The sequence below is a fragment of the Phocoena sinus genome, chromosome 10, assembly GCF_008692025.1.
Source record: "Phocoena sinus isolate mPhoSin1 chromosome 10, mPhoSin1.pri, whole genome shotgun sequence".
Classification (NCBI taxonomy): domain Eukaryota; kingdom Metazoa; phylum Chordata; class Mammalia; order Artiodactyla; family Phocoenidae; genus Phocoena; species Phocoena sinus.
Window position 1 is genome coordinate 77,361,589 of NC_045772.1, and position 16,766 is coordinate 77,378,354.

General features: G+C 37.9%; 1 protein-coding gene, 1 non-coding gene and 1 pseudogene across 6 annotated transcripts in view; 1 reads left to right on the forward strand and 2 right to left on the reverse strand.

Moving 5' to 3' along the window:
* The window catches only part of SINHCAF (SIN3-HDAC complex associated factor), a 67,683-nt gene extending 53,381 nt beyond the window's left edge, over positions 1 to 14,302 (forward strand). For 3 of the 5 annotated variants that reach the window (XM_032646154.1, XM_032646157.1, XM_032646155.1), the window contains 4 exons: positions 615 to 714; positions 2,350 to 2,476; positions 8,597 to 8,747; positions 12,186 to 14,283. In XM_032646154.1, the coding sequence (XP_032502045.1) occupies positions 615 to 714; positions 2,350 to 2,476; positions 8,597 to 8,747; positions 12,186 to 12,345 (538 nt within the window). In that variant the 3' untranslated portion in view covers positions 12,346 to 14,283. Of the gene's footprint in view, positions 1 to 614; positions 715 to 2,349; positions 2,477 to 8,596; positions 8,748 to 12,185 lie in introns of all 5 variants that reach the window. The other 2 variants (XM_032646158.1, XM_032646156.1) reach the window with 2 other exon arrangements.
* A 697-nt stretch (positions 14,303 to 14,999) lies between these two features.
* Positions 15,000 to 15,437, reverse strand: LOC116761204 (annotated as a pseudogene).
* LOC116761392 lies at positions 15,359 to 15,490 on the reverse strand. Its single transcript, XR_004351965.1, has one exon. It is a non-coding gene; the product is annotated as a small nucleolar RNA SNORA70 (small nucleolar RNA).
* Positions 15,491 to 16,766: the final 1,276 nt, after the last annotated feature.

Here is a 16,766-nt window from a genome sequence, read left to right on the forward strand (position 1 = left end):
TTTTGAAATTACATTTTTCTCCTAATGTCTTTATTTCCAATTGTATATATAATCAATGTTATTAGTATTTTTCTGTGTATTTATAATACAGGAAAAGTGTAGTAAATGAAAAATTCCTCAGAGAGACAGTTAAAAAATAGCTTGGTAACTATAGATTTCTTGCCCCCATGCAGATATATTCATTAAAAAAGAAATTACAGTGCCCCTCTGGTTTTGTTTGTTGTGAAACTAGAATATCACGGCACATTATTTTACTTAAAGGGTCGTGTTTTATTGCTTATGAAGTATCTACACATTTCAAGAAAGATTAATTGGACAGCATTGTTTAAAACCATGGTGACCAGGATCTTCTCTAGGTCTTAAATTTTGCTATTGTTTTAAAAAACATTCTTTATTTTAAAATGACCAAATTGTAGCACATGGAATTGATTCATTGGATCTAGAAGTTAATTATATTTCTGAAATATTCTACAGAAACAATGGAACTGGATCACTCCAGACAATTAGAAATAACAGCTATAAACTATAAATAGTGTTTTTTCTAAAAGAAATGTACTTGCATGAGTTCTTTAATGTAAAGGAGACTAATAAAGGTTTGATTGTTTTCTTATCAGGTTACATGAGACTCGTTCAGGAGACATCTGTAATGCCTGTGTCCTGCTTGTGAAAAGATGGAAGAAATTGCCAGCAGGATCAAAAAAAAACTGGAATCATGTGAGCTCATCTTTTGTCTTCCTCAATTATACCTCTGTTATAGTTAAAATAACATTAGTTTTTCCCCCTAATTTAGGAAATAATATGTTCCTAGGGTAGAAAAGTCTGAAAAGAATAAAGAAAAGCACTAGTTGCTGCTCAGATATAATCACTTAACATTTTGGCATTTTGGGGAGCAAAATAGCTTGGTATGGCATTTCTCTAAGGTTGTATCAAATATACCCATTTTTGGAGATCCACAGTGTACATTTCACATATTTTTAGGTTTAACCCAGAAATTCCTAGAGTTAATTAGACATGGATCCTTTTTTTTCATCTCCTAGGATTATGTATGTCCTAATTCATGTTGGTACTAATGAGCACATTGGTTTATAATCAGAACTGGATTTAAAGCCTGCCTTTACCACTTACTAGTTGTGAACTTTGGGCAAGTGACATTTATTTATAAAGTGCAAAGATAATAGCTATCTCACAGAACTGTTGTAAGAACTGAATGAGATGATGTATATAAAGTATAACATAGTAATCACTCACGTAGAAGCTATTGTTATTCTCTATATTAAATCTAGTTGAGATCAAACTGGAATATAAATGTGTTTTCTATTTGCATTTCACTTTATAACGTCACTAGAATTCTTTAGAAAATATTTTCAATAACCAGAACGACACTGTTAGGTCTTATTTAATTTTTCTGTATGCTAGCTTTCAGAAGATTTATGACATTTATACAAAATGTTTTTTTTTTTTTTTTTTTTTTTTTTTAAATGTTTGTTTTTAAGCGGGCAAAAAATATTTGTTTTTTACCTTTTTTCTTACACTAGCCTTACACTGTCCTTTGGTGACAGTATTTCATTATTATAATAGGTTTCTGTGGGTCTGTTAACCTACAAAAATGTGAGTTTTTCTTTAATTAATAGCTTACCTGGAGAAGATCCAAATTGTGATTTTGAAGGTGATGTCAACCTTTTACATAAGGGTAGAAATCTGCAAATAGCCAATGTGACTGAAGGCATGAGAAATGAGACCATATGGGGCTAGACCAGTGGCCACGCTAGGCTGTGGAAGAACATGCCTTTGCCCTCACGTGGCTGACCTCAGGGATTAAGGGTGTGTAGTAAAAAGAGCATAAAGCATAGGTCTGAAAACCCTGATTTGCGTGTGGGCCCCTTCCCCACCCACCCTTGCCCATTTACTAGCTTAGTGAAATAAGGCAAAATACATAGTTGAATATCTCTTGTTTTTCTTTACCCTAAAACTGGAGTAACAAATTACTGCTTACTGCTTTGTGGTGAAGTTAAAATCAAAAGTATATGAAAACTGCGGAACATCATCCTATAGAAATGTTAATTGTTGTTAGGTTTGGTTTTTCTTAACCTACTTGGGTCATTTTCACCATGTATAAAATCTATGTAAATTTTTTGCCCAGCAGACTCCTGCTATTACTTACTTCAAAGGAAAAAAACCACTAGATAAATTATTCTTTAATACCATGTGATGATTAAAAGTGCACATGAGCTCTCAAACACTGAGTAGGAAATTCAAATTTAGCTCCTTCAAATAAGCATTCATTTGAACCAAGGGAATACAGAGGTGTCATTTTTAAAATGGTATTAAATATTCAGTATTTTCTTCCAGGTGGTAGATGCAAGGGCAGGACCCAGTCTAAAGACTACCCTGAAACCAAAGAAAGTGAAAACTCTATCTGGAAACAGGATAAAAAGCAACCAGATCAGTAAACTGCAGAAGGAATTTAAACGTCACAGTAAGTTTGATATTGAAACATGAGGATTTAAGAATAGTTGTTTTTATTTTTGTCTGGGGTGGCACATGGCATGTATGGACCATATTTTCTTTTATTGCTTTTTAAAAAAAGAGTGGGAGGCAATGTTGACTTGGGAGAGATATTTTATTTCTATGAAATCTTTGAACTTTATCTTTGATTTTGGTGTCTTAAAAGTACTTTCACCAGCCACTTCTTCAGATTGTGCTAAGAACACAGACCATTCTGATCTCTTTATTGACATCTTAATTTTCTAGAGGATGAACTTTTCAAGTTTGTTTACTTGATTTTTATTCTTAAGGAGTTTGAGGCCTGGAGATATGCAGAAAGGTATATAAATAATTAGTGGACAATCTGAGACTAAAGCCCAGGTTCTCTGGAGCGTAATTTTGGAAATCATAACTCAGATATTGCAGTAAAAGCCAGCCTCAAGACCTTTAGGTTTAAGGGGGCTTGGTGTGTTGTGTGGGGTGAGAGGATGGGAAAGGAATGATAAATTAATATTAAGCTTGTCTACTTTTATTGGAAGTCATTGGGGGCAGGGGACCTTTTGTGGTACTTCTGTATTTAGGAATTTAGATTTCAGATTTTTTTTTTTTTTTTTTTTTGCGGTACACGGACCTCTCACTGCTGTGGCCTCGCCCGTTGCGGAGCACAGGCTCCAGATGCGCAGGCTCAGCGGCCATGGCTCACGGGCATAGCCGCTCCGCGGCATGTGGGATCTTCCCAGACCGGGGCACGAGCCTGTGTCCCCTGCATCGGCAGGCGGACTCTCGACCACTGCGCCACTAGGGAAGCCCTAGATTTCAGATTTTGAAAAGGAAATCCACTGCATATAATGTTATTATGTTATTTATTACACCCAGGGGGGTCTGAGGCAGCACTATTGAATCAAACACATTAGTGTTTCTGTGGGAAAAATGTAGGCATATTCATATAGGTGGAATAAACAACTGTAAATAAGCTAGTCAGGTTTGCTTACCTAATTATAGTCCAGGTCAGGCCAGATTTTGTGACCAAAAGGGTTAGGAATAAACTTTTGTTTTGAGAACCTTTTCAGAATTGTAGGTGGACCTGTATTGGAATTTTCAGGATTTAAAAAAAAACAAAAACTGGGGAATTTCCTGGCAGTCCAGTGGTTAGGACTCTGAGGTTCCACCGCAGGGGGCACGAGTTCCATCCCTGGTTGGGGAACTAAGATGCCGCATCCCGTGCAGTGTGGCTAAAAAAAAAAATTTGTAGGACCTTGTCAGACAAAGTTTTATCAATCAGTGCTTGTTTTAGAAAAATGGAAAAAGGCAAGTTACTGATCAGATAGAATGAGAGGAAGGAAGGAGAACTATCATCTCTTGAGCATTTTGGTATATGTACCAAGTACTTTACATACATAATTATCCCAATGATTTCTATTTTAGAGATTAGGATAGGAAGTACAAAGTAGTGATTTCACCTTGACCCGAGGTCACTTAGTAAGTGGTAGAGATGAATTTGACCTGGGGTTTGTCTAATTTCAAAGCCCTGTGCTGTTTCTACAATATCATTCTGCTCTCTGGGATAGTGTAACTCATGCCACAGGACTCCAAAGTTTTTCCAGATCTGCTACTAACTCTGCTCTCAGGTAAGTTGGTGTTACCAGTCCATAGTTATTCTGTTAATATATTTAATCTTTGGCTAAAATATTTTAATACATTTATAGTAAAATATTTAGGCAACATCAAATATGTGTATATTTTAATTATACATGTTTGTTTCTTAACCAGCTATCACCAAGGGGGGAAGAAAGACTGACTCTACCCTTTATTCTCTTTAAATGTTTTAGTGAACATTTAGAAAATAGTAATTTTCTTCTATAACTTGAGGGGTAGAGAAATTGATATTCGTTGTATTTTCTTAGCGTCTCCCTTTAATTATAGGGAAAGTGACATCTGACTAACTTTTGCCTTACCTAAGGGAATATGTCCAGTGTAATTTTAGATTTTTGTGATAAAGCTGTGCTGTGGAGGGGTTGGAAACTGAAAATAACTGGATTTTGGAAACTCAGAGTGAAACATGATTTTCCCAGGTGCATTGTGAATTGCTAGCAGCTGTGTGCACCATAACAGTTTTGAGATAATTTGAATTTTTATACATCACCCACTAAATGGTTTCCCTGTCTCTGGTTATATATTTGCTTCCATGCATCTTGCATGTACCTGCCCTGTATTCCTCTTCCTGGGACATTCTTTCCTTTGTGGTGTACTGGAAAGGCATTGGACTTAGGGCTTGAAGATCTGGATTTGAGTTACAGTTCTTGAACAAATATGTGACCCTGGTGTTGCTTAACATTTAATCACAATTTCCTAATCAGAGAAGTGAGGATAATTAAGTAAAAGGGGTTTTGTAAAACAAAACAAAGCGAAATAAATTCCCATATAAATGTTAGCCATTCTTTTTGTCATTCTTCTTCCTAAAACCTGCAATGATTCTGGTTGCTGTAGAATAAAATGGAAAACCCCTAGCAAGTCTTTGGATGTACCATTTTAGGGAAAGGGTCAGTTCCCTTCGTGTGCCTAGTGTATTCTGCTTCCAATTTTACTCATCATCCCCACCTACCCCAAGCTATCTAACTAGTCTTTTGTGCCTTTCCAAATCCTACCTACCTAATGTTTAAGACTTCAAAAATTTCAGTTCTTTGAAGAATTTCCTGATTTACATTCTAGAAGAGAGTTTTTTTTTCCCTAACTGCGATTCTATATATAATTGTATCCTAGTGTCCCAGGTGTTAGATTGAACCATATAAAATTGCCATTTTTATAGGTAGACATGGTCCACTAACTGCAATTTCAAATGGTTCATAGATATTAAATACTTCCTAGGATAGTGATGACTATCACTAGAGCAGCATAGAGATGACTGCTATTGCTGTTAATTATTAGGGAAGTCTTTTGTTTTTTTTTCTAAACACACACCCTAGCAGTGTATGTGCTGTTTATTTAGTTAGTTAGTTAGTTTGCACTGGGTCTTGGTTGCGACGTGTGGGATCTTTAATTGCAGCGTGCGGACTTCTTAGTTGCGGTATGTGGACGACTTCTTAGTTGCAGCACGCGGACTCTTATTTGTGGCATGCAGGCTTCTCAGTTGCGGTATGTGGACTTCTTAGTTGTGGCACGCACGCAGGATCTAGTTCCCCAACCAGGGATCGAACCTGGGCTCCTTGCATTGGGAGCGTGGAGTCTTACTCACTGGACCACCAGGGAAGTCCCAGGGAAGTCTTTTAAATATCCCTGTAGACTTATTCCTTTAAAGCCTGCTACTCCTTTTTTTTCATTTATTTTTTTACATTCTTTTTTTAATATTCTTTTCCATTATGGTTTATCATAGGATATTGAATATAGTCCTCTGTGCTATACAGTAGGACCTTGTTGTTTATCCATTCTATATGTTAAAGCTTACAGCTGCTAACCCCACCCTCCTACTTCCTCTCTCCCTCAGCCCCATCCCCCTTGGCAACAACCAGTCTATTCTCTATGTCCGTGATTCTGTTTCTGTTTCATAGATAGGTTCATTTGTGTCATATTTTAGATTCCACATATAAGTGATTTCATATGGTATTTGTCTTTCTCTTTCTGATTTACTTCACTTAGTATGATAATCTCTAGTTGCATCCATCTTGTTGCACATGGCATTATTTCATTCTTTTTTATGTAAAGTCTGCTACTCTTGAGAATTTTGTTTGGTTGTTTTTTCATGAAGTTAAGCTAGTCATATATTGGAAGTAAATGAACATATTAAAAACATCAATTGGTGCCTTCTTTGTTTTAGATACTTAATTTTATGCTATTGTATATAAACTTTTGTTAATAGAAAATGCTTGTGAGCGCTATTCAAAAAAGTTTTCTTTAGTCTGTTTCTTCCCATGTAGGATATGACACAGGGTTTGATGTCTAGTGGATACTTAATAAATATTTGATTAGTTCTGTGAATTGGAGGATTATTCTATCCACCTATCCTGGGGGGCGGGTGGTGAGTCTTTAGCCAAAGGTAAGATGTGTGGTAGGCTCAACCCCTGTCTGATGTTGCTGTTGCTGAGAATAGCAGTATGATAGCTTTATAGCTCAGTGACTATCAACCAAAAGATTTATTTTCTGGCTTGTAAATTTATATGAAGTTTTCTGAGGGCAAAAACACTAAATCATGTTTAGCTTGTATCTGATGAATTGCCTTTACTCCTTATTAAGTCAGGATCTATTGTTTTCCCTTTATGGGTAAGGTATCATTTTTCTTTGGATGCTTTCAAGATTTTTTTCTTTTTCTTTAGTGTTCAGAAGTTTAATTATAATGTGTCTTGGCATTGATTTCTTTGGGTATATCCTGTTTGGGGTTTGCTCAGCTTCTTGTATCTATAGGTTTATGTCTCTTGCCAAGTTTGGCACGTTTTCAGCCGTTATATTTGAGTAGTTTTTCACCTCCGGCCTCTTTCTCCTCTTCTTCCGGGACTGCAGTCACATGAATGTATGTTTTCTGTTGTAGTTCCACAGGTCTCTAAGGCTCTTTCATTTGTTTTCTTTGTATTGTACAGGTTGGGTGATTTCTGTTGTTCTTTCTTCCAGTTCACTGATTGTTTCCTCTTTCCCCTCCATTCTGCTGTTGAGCCTGTCTACTCAGCTTTTTATTTCACTTATTGTATTTTTTCAGTTCGGATTTCAGTTCCTTGGTTCTTTATAGCTGCTTTTTTAAACTGAGGCCTACTTGCTGAGGCTATGTTTTCATTTATTTCAAACTTGTTCATAATGGCTTATTGAAGCATTTTTGTCATAGCTGCTTTAAAATCTTTGTCAGATCATGCTAACGTCTCTGTCATCTTGGTGTTTAATAGATGCTTGACTTTTCATTCAATTTGAGATCTTCCTGGTTCTGGATATGATAACGATTTTTTATCGAAACGTAGACATTTTAAAATTGTGTTGTGAGACTTGGAGTTTTATTACTTCTGTTTTAACTGGCTTTTTTTTTTCCAGAAGGGGAAATGGGGGGGGGCACCACCTTGTTACTGCCAAGTGGTGTTGAAAGTCAGGTTCCCCCTGACTTTTAACCTCCTTTCCAGCCTCCTTTGGTATCTGAGGGAGGAGGAGCTCCTGACTGCGGCTGGGTGGGGGTGGGCTGGGAATTCAGGCTCCCACGTGGTGAGGGTGCTCCTGTTCCCGGTGGGCCACAGTGAAGGCCCCGACTCTTCAGAGGGCTTCCACTGACATCACCCTGGTGGAGGTATTGGGGGGCCTCCTAACAGTCTTGGGAGGATGGAAACCTAGGCTCCCCACTTGGCCTTTGCTCCAGTGGGTGGGGGTGGGGATCCTTTTTTTTTCTGTGGTGTTTGGCTGGAGTAAAGGGGTTATTGTTGGGCTTCCCTGGTGGCGCAGTGGTTGAGAGTCCGCCTGCCGATGCTGGGGACACGGGTTCGTGCCCCGGTTCAGGAAGATCCCACATGCCGCGGAGCAGCTGGGCCCGTGAGCCATGGCCGCTGAGCCTGTGTGTCTGGAGCCTGTGCTTCGCAACAGGAGAGGCCACAACAGTGAGAGGCCCGCGTACGGCAAAAAAATAAGGGGGGGGTGTTATTGTCTCTGAAAGGATTCCTCTCGCTAAGCTGCCCCTTTCCTGGTCCTTTGGCTAGAGAGGGCAGGCTTCTGTTGGCTCTGTGTGTGTGTGTGTGTGTCTGTATCTGCACCCATTGGCATTTCTGAGTTGTTGGCTTCTTCAGCTTGCAAGACTGGGATTTAGGAGACAAAAAGAAAACCCATAAAAGCTAGGGAGCTCACCCCCGCTTCCTTCCTTAAGTCTTGAGCTCACTAGCTGTTGCCGACTTTCAGAGTGTTTAGTTTTGTTTTATGTGTTGTGTCCATATCTATTTTTAGTTGTACTTATTAGCAGGAGAATAGAGAAAAGTGTGTCAGCTCTTCATCTTATTGGAAGCTCATTTTCTTTTAGATACACTTTAGTACAAATGTCAGTAGTGCATAGAAAATAAATTTTTTCTTTTTTTTTACTATCTTATTCACTGTGTTTTATGCTGAGGTTTAGTTGCAGCTGCATATAGTGAAATTATAATTTGCTTTCACTTTATTTCAGATTCTGATGCTCACAGTACCACCTCAAGTGCCTCTCCAGCTCAATCTCCTTGTTATAGTAACCAGTCAGATGATGGCTCAGATACAGAGATGGCTTCTGGCTCTAACAGAACGCCAGTGTTTTCCTTTTTAGATCTCACATACTGGAAAAGGTAAAAGCAACAGAAAATATCTCTCTAACCAGCAAACCTTCTTAATTATAGGCAACGGTTTCCCACTTCCTTAGCAATTAAGTGGCATTTGGCACACAGCTGGTAGCGTATGTGTTTGGAGGTGGATTAGGCAAGAATGGAGCTGAGAGTGTGGATTTTGTGTGTTTTTTCTATTAAAATTGATTTAAAGTAGAAATCATGTTAAGAAATCTAAATTTCCTATGATGGGGAGTATACTAGGTATTCATTCTGACCAACTCTCCCACTGAAAAAAAGTAAAAGGGCTAGAAGTATATATATTTTTTATGTCTTTAAAATTGGCATCAACAAGTAGACAAGTTAATAAGGAATAATCAGAGGCCAAATGCTGAGTGAATGAGGGACCTCAAAGTCAAAAAAGAGATAATAGACTAAGAAAGAGAGAATATTTAAAGAGAAAGTGGTTAAGGATTTTCTAGTTCACAGATTTGGGGAGACTAACAAGTGAAAAGCAAGGTAATAAGCAATTATCTTATGGGTGAAGAAGATTCACCCATAGATACATCATAGGGAAACTATGGAACATGGGAGGCAAAACAGATTTTAAGTAGTGAGAGAATAAAGACATTATTTTCAAAGGAACAGCAAACCTACAAGCTGAATTCTCAGCATGAACAACGGAAGCCATAAAACAATAGATTAATACCTTCAATGGCCCAAGAGATAATAGCTCTCAACTTAAAATTATATATATGTAGCAGAAATATCTTTCGTACATGAGGGCATAGGACTTTTTGACTAGAAAAAGAAAATTGAGAGTTTGCTGCCAAACTGACTCAACAAAAATTCTATAGGCAGAAAGAAGAGATCCAAGATTGAAATTCTGAGAAGGATAAATAAATATTTGTTGCCTATAGGTAAATTTTTTTTTTTTTTGCCTATAGGTAAATTTAAACAAACACTGAAGGCTTAAAATGATAATAGATGGGAATTTAAAAAAAAAGAATTAAATGAAAACAGTAACATGGAAGTCAAAGTAATAGACGTGATGGGAGTTAAAATGTCCTAATATCTTTGTATTGTTGACAGTAAATGTACTGAATAACTTTAGAGTTCAATTAATTAACTGTATAACCACTAAAAGAATAAAAATAAGAATGTAAAACCTCCAGAGAAGAAGGGAAGGATGGAGAGTTTTAAAATATACCTAGCAGGACTTCCCTGGTGGCATAGTGGTTAAGAGTCCGCCTGCCAATGCAGGGGACATGGGTTCGATCCCTGGTCCAGGAAGATCCCACGTGCTGTGGAGCAAGTTAGCCTGTGCACCACAACTACTGAGCCCACAAGCCACAACTACTGAAGCCTGTGTGCCTAGAGCCCGTGCTCCGCAACAAGAGAAGCCACCGCAATGAGAAGCCTGTGTGCCGCAACGAAGAGCAGCCCCTGTTCGCTGCAACTAGAGAAAGCCTGCATGCAGCAATGAAGACCCAACGCATCCATAAATCAGTCAATCAATCTAGCAAAATAAAATGATGAAAACCTCCATATATTTGTAAATTAAGAAACCATGGGTTCAAGAAGAAAGTATAAATTAGAAAATCCTTATAACTAAAAAAACCCCAAAAATACCACAAATCAAAACATGTGGTATGAAGTTAAAGAGGTAGAAGAAAAGTTGCCTTTAATGCTTCTTACAAAAGAAAGATTTAAAATAAATGAAGTTACGTGTATCCAAGTTAAAGATTAATGAAGCTCAATATAAAAAAAAATAAAAGCAAGGAAATCCTAAAGATAGGAGTAGAAATAAATGGAGTAGAAAATCAATATGAATGGATAGTATCAGTAAAACTAAGAGTTGGTTCTTGAAAAACATAACCAAAAAAGTTACTAGACATAAAGCAGGTCAAGAAAAAGAGATGGTACCCATAAGCATCTTGGATAAGAAAAGGGAGATTCAGCTATAGAAAAAACAGAAGTTTAGAAGACAATAGGATATTAGAAACAGCTTCATGACAATAAATTTGAACATATAGGTGAAGTGGATACATTAGTAGAAAAAGACACTTCACCAAAACTGTCTCAGGAAAAAGTAGAAAACCTGAATTGTCTCATAATAAAGGAATGGATTCAGTGGTCAGAAGTCTTCCCTCAAAAAATCCCAGGCCTAGATAGACAAATTCTACCAAACATTCCAGAAACAAATGATTCTAATCTTGCACTGGCTTTTCCAGATTATGGATAAAAGAGGGCATAGGCTCCAAGCATTCTATGAGGCTAACATAACTTTGATATGTTATAAACAATATATCATAACTAGATTAGATTTATTCTAGGGATGTGAGATTGTTTGAAGCATTAGAAAGCCAACTAATATAATTTGACAGTTTCTTAAAGGAGGGAGAAAATGCTTATTGTATTAGTGGTATATTGAAGATGTTTGATAAATTTGAACTTTGTTTCAAGGTTTAAAATAAAACCTTTAGCAAAATAGGAATAGAAGGGAACCACATTGATAAATAATTTGCATTTTCGAGTAAAGTTGAACACGTTCCCATTCCTATAGCCCAGCAACGTAACCTAGGAAAACACCTTCAGACCTGTGCACCAGTATGTACAGCATGTTTGTAATAGCAAAAATTGTCCCATCAGAAGGAGAGTGGGTAAATTGTGGTATATTCACATGGTGGGATACCGTACATAAGTTAAAATGAAATAAAGCTCTAACAATATGTATGAACCTCAGTCACTGCTGAGCAAAAAAATTGTAGCGTACAGTGTGATTCCATATATATGCATTTCTATATATTTCTTATTTTATATGTTATATATATGAGATAACAAGCAATATGTTTAGAGATGCAAACGTTGTATATAAAGAAAAAACAGAGTGATAAACCTGAAATTAAGGAGGAGAGAATGAGATTGGGTGGAGTGGGATTGGAGAGGGGCATACGGGGGACTTCATAGGAAATAATAGTTTTTTTTAGAGTGTGTGATCCATGGATGATTTGTTGTGTTGTCATTTTTGTATGCCTTTATGTATATTTGATAATATGTGTATATATTTTTTGTCTGCTCAGTATTAAAATAAAACCACCGGCTGTATCAGCCTGTTTACGGTGGCTGTTTTCTTTAAGACTTGGTGATTTTTGGAGGAAACCGTTTATAACTTTAGGAGCAGCCTCTGAAACTGACTGCTGTCTCTCAGATTGCCTTCTTCCCCCTTAATATTTGATAAGATTCCAGTGTGGGGTTTAAGGCGCCTGGGTAATTCCCATTACCTAGCAAATTGTGGTCACTCTAGGAGCCCGTTCATTAGGAATGTGATGAGATTGTGGAAGTAGAACCTTTGATCATGCTGTACTAGTTATAATGATGAGTAGATTTTTCCTTTTTTTGTATTCCTATTTTTCTGCCTTATTTAATATATTTTGTTGTCCCTCCATGTTTTTCTTTTAGACAGAAAATATGCTGTGGCATTATCTATAAAGGCCGTTTTGGGGAAGTCCTCATCGACACACATCTATTCAAGCCTTGCTGCAGCAATAAGAAAGCAGCTGCTGAGAAGCCGGAGGCGCAGGGGCCAGAGCCTCTGCCCATCTCCACTCAGGAGTGGTGACTGAGGTTGATGTAGAAGGGGAACAAGAAATGAGTTAAATTTTGGAAAACACCAACAAAATGACCCTCCTGTTTTTAACTTGGATACCTGTTATTCTGCCAAAAGATGATTTCTAGAATAGTTTTGAGTGGGTTATTTTCCCTCCAGTTCCACAAAGTCTGAAGCCAGTATCTAGCTTACTAAAAGGAAAAAAAGAAGTGTACATAATATTTAAGATGCTGAGTATTTCATAGGAAAGCTGAATGCTGCTGTAAAGTGCTCTTTAAGGCTTTTTAAAAAAATCCCCTTCTAATGAATGAAATTAGGGGAATTTCAGGGGACAGAGATGGGATTTGTTGTATGATAAACGTATGTAGTTTTAGTCTTTCTATATTGAGAAGCAGTGGTTGGGGCATTTTTTAAGATGGCTGGCTACACTTGTTTTCCTTCGTTATAATAAATTTGTCATAACTCAGTAAACACAGACTTGCCCCTAGAGGTAGTTGTTAATAACTTTGAAATATTAAGGTGTTGCCAAGGTTCTGATGATTCAAACCTGTACTACTGAATATTAAGCGGGACGGACTAAGCTCTCTAGTGCGAATATCTTGAAGGAGTAATTTCTAAATATACAGAGGTAACTTGACTGTATATGTTGCATCCTGTGTCACCTCCCTCCATATTGATATTTGATAAAGTTTTTAATTTATATGAAACTTCTAAAGCAGAATCAAAGTTCCTCTTGGGGAAATGTCAAATCTTTAGGGTAGGCAATCCTATATGAATAGTACCAAAGCATTACCCCTTGGTAGAGAATGCACTCTATTAAAATGTTAAATTATCTGAAAAATAAAATGTGCAAGTCTTCAGGATGGCACATGAAAAAAACAAAGGTTAATGCTTCTTGGGGCACATTTCTTAGAGGGCTTGCAAGTGTGTAAATAATTTGTTTATGTTACATGACTGGTGACTTCAATGAAAATCTGCACAATTCAGTTTTAGCTCTGGATTACTTCGGTTGACCTTTGTGAAGGTTTTATCTGTGTAGAATGGTTGTTTGACTTGTTTTAACCTATTAGGGTTTTGGGTTTTGGGTTTTTGTTTTTTGTTTTTCATTCTATATTAAAGTAAAATTCTACTAAAAGAAAAGAGGTGTGTGTTAATGCTGAGTGGGTTGGTTTTGGTTTGGTTTCTTTTAGTCAGGCTTTCTGAACATTGAGGTGTTAGATGATACATCCTAAACGTGGAGCTCTTCAATTGTAAAACCTTCATTAAAAGCCTTTTACTTGAACCCAAACCAAAGTACTATCTATTGCCTCTTTTCTAAAAGTTCAGGAAGAATATATCACCAGTTCAGACTGTTCATAATGCGGGAGGATCATTTGCCTACCTTGTAATAACATGACTCAGTGCTTATTTTTAAAACTGGATTTTAAAGATTGGATAGTATAAATAACAAGGAGTGAGCCAATTTTTATGGGTACCCTATAGTTTTATAGTTCTTAATCTAAACTTAAAATTTTATATTTCTTCCTCTGGAAAAAACTACAAGCCACCATATGCACAGACTACATAGTGAGTTGGGTCAGCTCTCCCACAGACTTTGAGGTGTATTACAAGAATCCCAGCCATTATCATCTTCCTCCTGAGTTATTTTGAAATGGTTTTTTTTTCTCTCTTTTTTTTTTTTGTACATTTTGGCTGCAGTATTGGTGGTAGAATATACTATAATATGGATCATCTCTACTTCTGTATTTATTTATTTATTACTAGACCTCAACCACAGTCTTCTTTTTCCCCTTCCACCTCTCTTTGCCTGTAGGATGTACTGTATGTAGTCATGCACTTTGTATTAATATATTAGAAATCTACAAATCTGTTTTGTACTTTTTATACTGTTGGATACTTATAATCAAAACTTTTACTAGGGTATTGAATAAATTTAGTCTTACTAGAAAATAAAAGAAGCTGTTTTGTGGCTTTGTCTGAAAGGTGTTCTTAAGTAAGAGTAACTAATGTTTTTGACCCTCACAGATACTTAGTGTAAGCCCTTAGTATTATAACAAGCCATGAAGGAAAGAAGTCCTCTTTACTGAGAAATACAGACTTTAAAATACAGATCTTCCTCCACTTACCATGGGGTTACGTCCCAATAAACCCAAAGTAAGTTGAAAATATTGTAAGTCAAAAATGCATTTAATACACCATAGCTTAGCCTAGTCTACCTTAAACATGCTCAGAACATTTACATTAGCTTACAGTTGGCAAGATCATCTAACACAAAACCTATTTTTCATTAAAGTATTGACTATCTCATGTAATTCATTGAATACTGTACTGAAAGTGAAAGCAAGAATGGCTAAATGTACTGATAGTTTACCCTCCTGATCGCGTGGCTGACTGGGGTCTGTGGCTCACTGTGGCTCCCTCCTGCCTCTGCATCACAAGAGTGTCAGTCATATACTGCATATTGCTAGCCTGGGAAAAAGATCACAGTTGAAGTCTGATTTCTACTGAATGCATATCGCTTTTGCATGATTGTTAAGTCAAAAAATCCTAAGTTGAACCATCATTAAGTCGGAGACTGACTATAAAGACATTTTTTGTTGTTGACAGGGACAAAAAAGTAGGGTTTATTGGTGGGCATGGGTAGGGAGGGGGCAGCACCAAGGCTCTCACGAGTGCAGGGCGCGCCATTTGTTCAGGGGGCCACGATTAGGGATGTACTTGACCCCACAGCCATCTGGGATGAGCTGCTTTTCTGCCACCATGTTTTCAAATTCATCGCATTAAACTTAGTAAATCCCCACTTCTTGGAGAGGTGGATCTTCTGGCGGCCAGGGAACTTGAACTTGGCCCTGCGGAGGGCCTCAATCACATGCTCCTTGTTCTGCAGCTTGGTGCGGATGGACATTATGACCTGGCCAATGTGGACCCTGGCCACTGTGCCCTGGGGCTTTCCAAAGGCACCACGCATACCTGTCTGGAGCCCAGACTGGGGACAGCATGTCAGTCATTAATGTCCGCAGGAAAGGGCTGTCTCCAAGGTCCCTTAGGGCAACCCATACAGGCAACAGGCTGCATACACTACCGAGGAGGCTGTTTGCAGTCATTGCGCAGTGGGCCCCCATGGGGAAAAGAGCACAGTCGGCTTAACTGGCTGCAAATGTAAAAGACATTTTTTTTTGTAAAAGACATTTTAACTGATGTGCACAATAACTTACCTAGTGGATAAGATGATTTTAACAGTGAAGGACAAAAGGTCTCCAGTGTTTCAATGTCTGTAATATGGTTTTATTAGTATTGTCTATGGATATAATGGGAAGCATCATTGAGACTTTAGAGAAACTATAAAAGGTGGTTATAGAGAAAGGTAGATTTTTGGGATTGGGGTCAGACCTGGGTTCTCTGATTCCCGGCTCTACCCCTTTATTAGCCATTTGAGTCTCTTGACTTTTGTGAGTCTCCAAACTTCTGTTACTTCACAGAATTGTTTACTTTACAGATTTATGATGAATCCAAAGAGGTATAGTTCATACCAAAGGTTTTTTTTCTGTGCCGTGCGGCTTTCGGGATCTCAGTTCCCCAACCAAGGATTGAACCTGGGCCACGGCAGTGAAAGCCTGGAATCCTAACCACTAGGCCACCAGGGAACTCCCATATATCAAAGTTTTAAAAACAGTTTATTACCTGGGAAAGGTAGATCCTGTGGGTCAAACTTCTTATACTACAATTAAATTAGCTTTGGGATAGTCTAGGTGATTTTGCCAGCACCTAATCTAGTTACTGTGAAGCTACTAAGTTAACCTAAGTACTGGAAAGATGACAGCACCTACATGATCTACTGCTGTTTAATAAAATTACCAAAAATGTAGTGGCTTTAGAGAAATTGATCTCAGTTTCCATCTAGGTGCAGTGTGGCTGGGTCCTTTGCTCAGGGTCTCACAAGGCTGCAACAGGTGTCAACTCAGTTGCATTCTCATGAGGTGACTTGGGAATAATTCACCCCAAATTCACTTGGGTTGTTGGCAGAACTCATTCCCTGTGGCTGTAGGATGGAGAGCCCAAACTACTGGCTGGAGGGCCCCCTTAGTTCCTTACCGCTTGGGGTCTCCCAACATGGCACTCACTGTACCCAGCCAGCAGGTCTCCAGAGCCAGTCACCTAACAAGACAGTTGTCTTGTCCACACTCAAGTTACACAGTGAACACAAGAGGTGGTGTGTGGGGACCATAGAGTTTTGTCTGCCATAGCGCCTCTTCTTTTTCTTACGTGAACCACTTGAAACTGGGCCTCTTTGTCCTAAAATACAAGCATTTGGGTGTAGCAAGTAAAAAGAAAAATAGTTCCCCTATTATGAAATACCTACTGTGGTGGGCTTGGCACCTGTAAACACTGTTCAAACAACCTTGCAAAGTGAAAAAACGAAACAACCTGTTTAC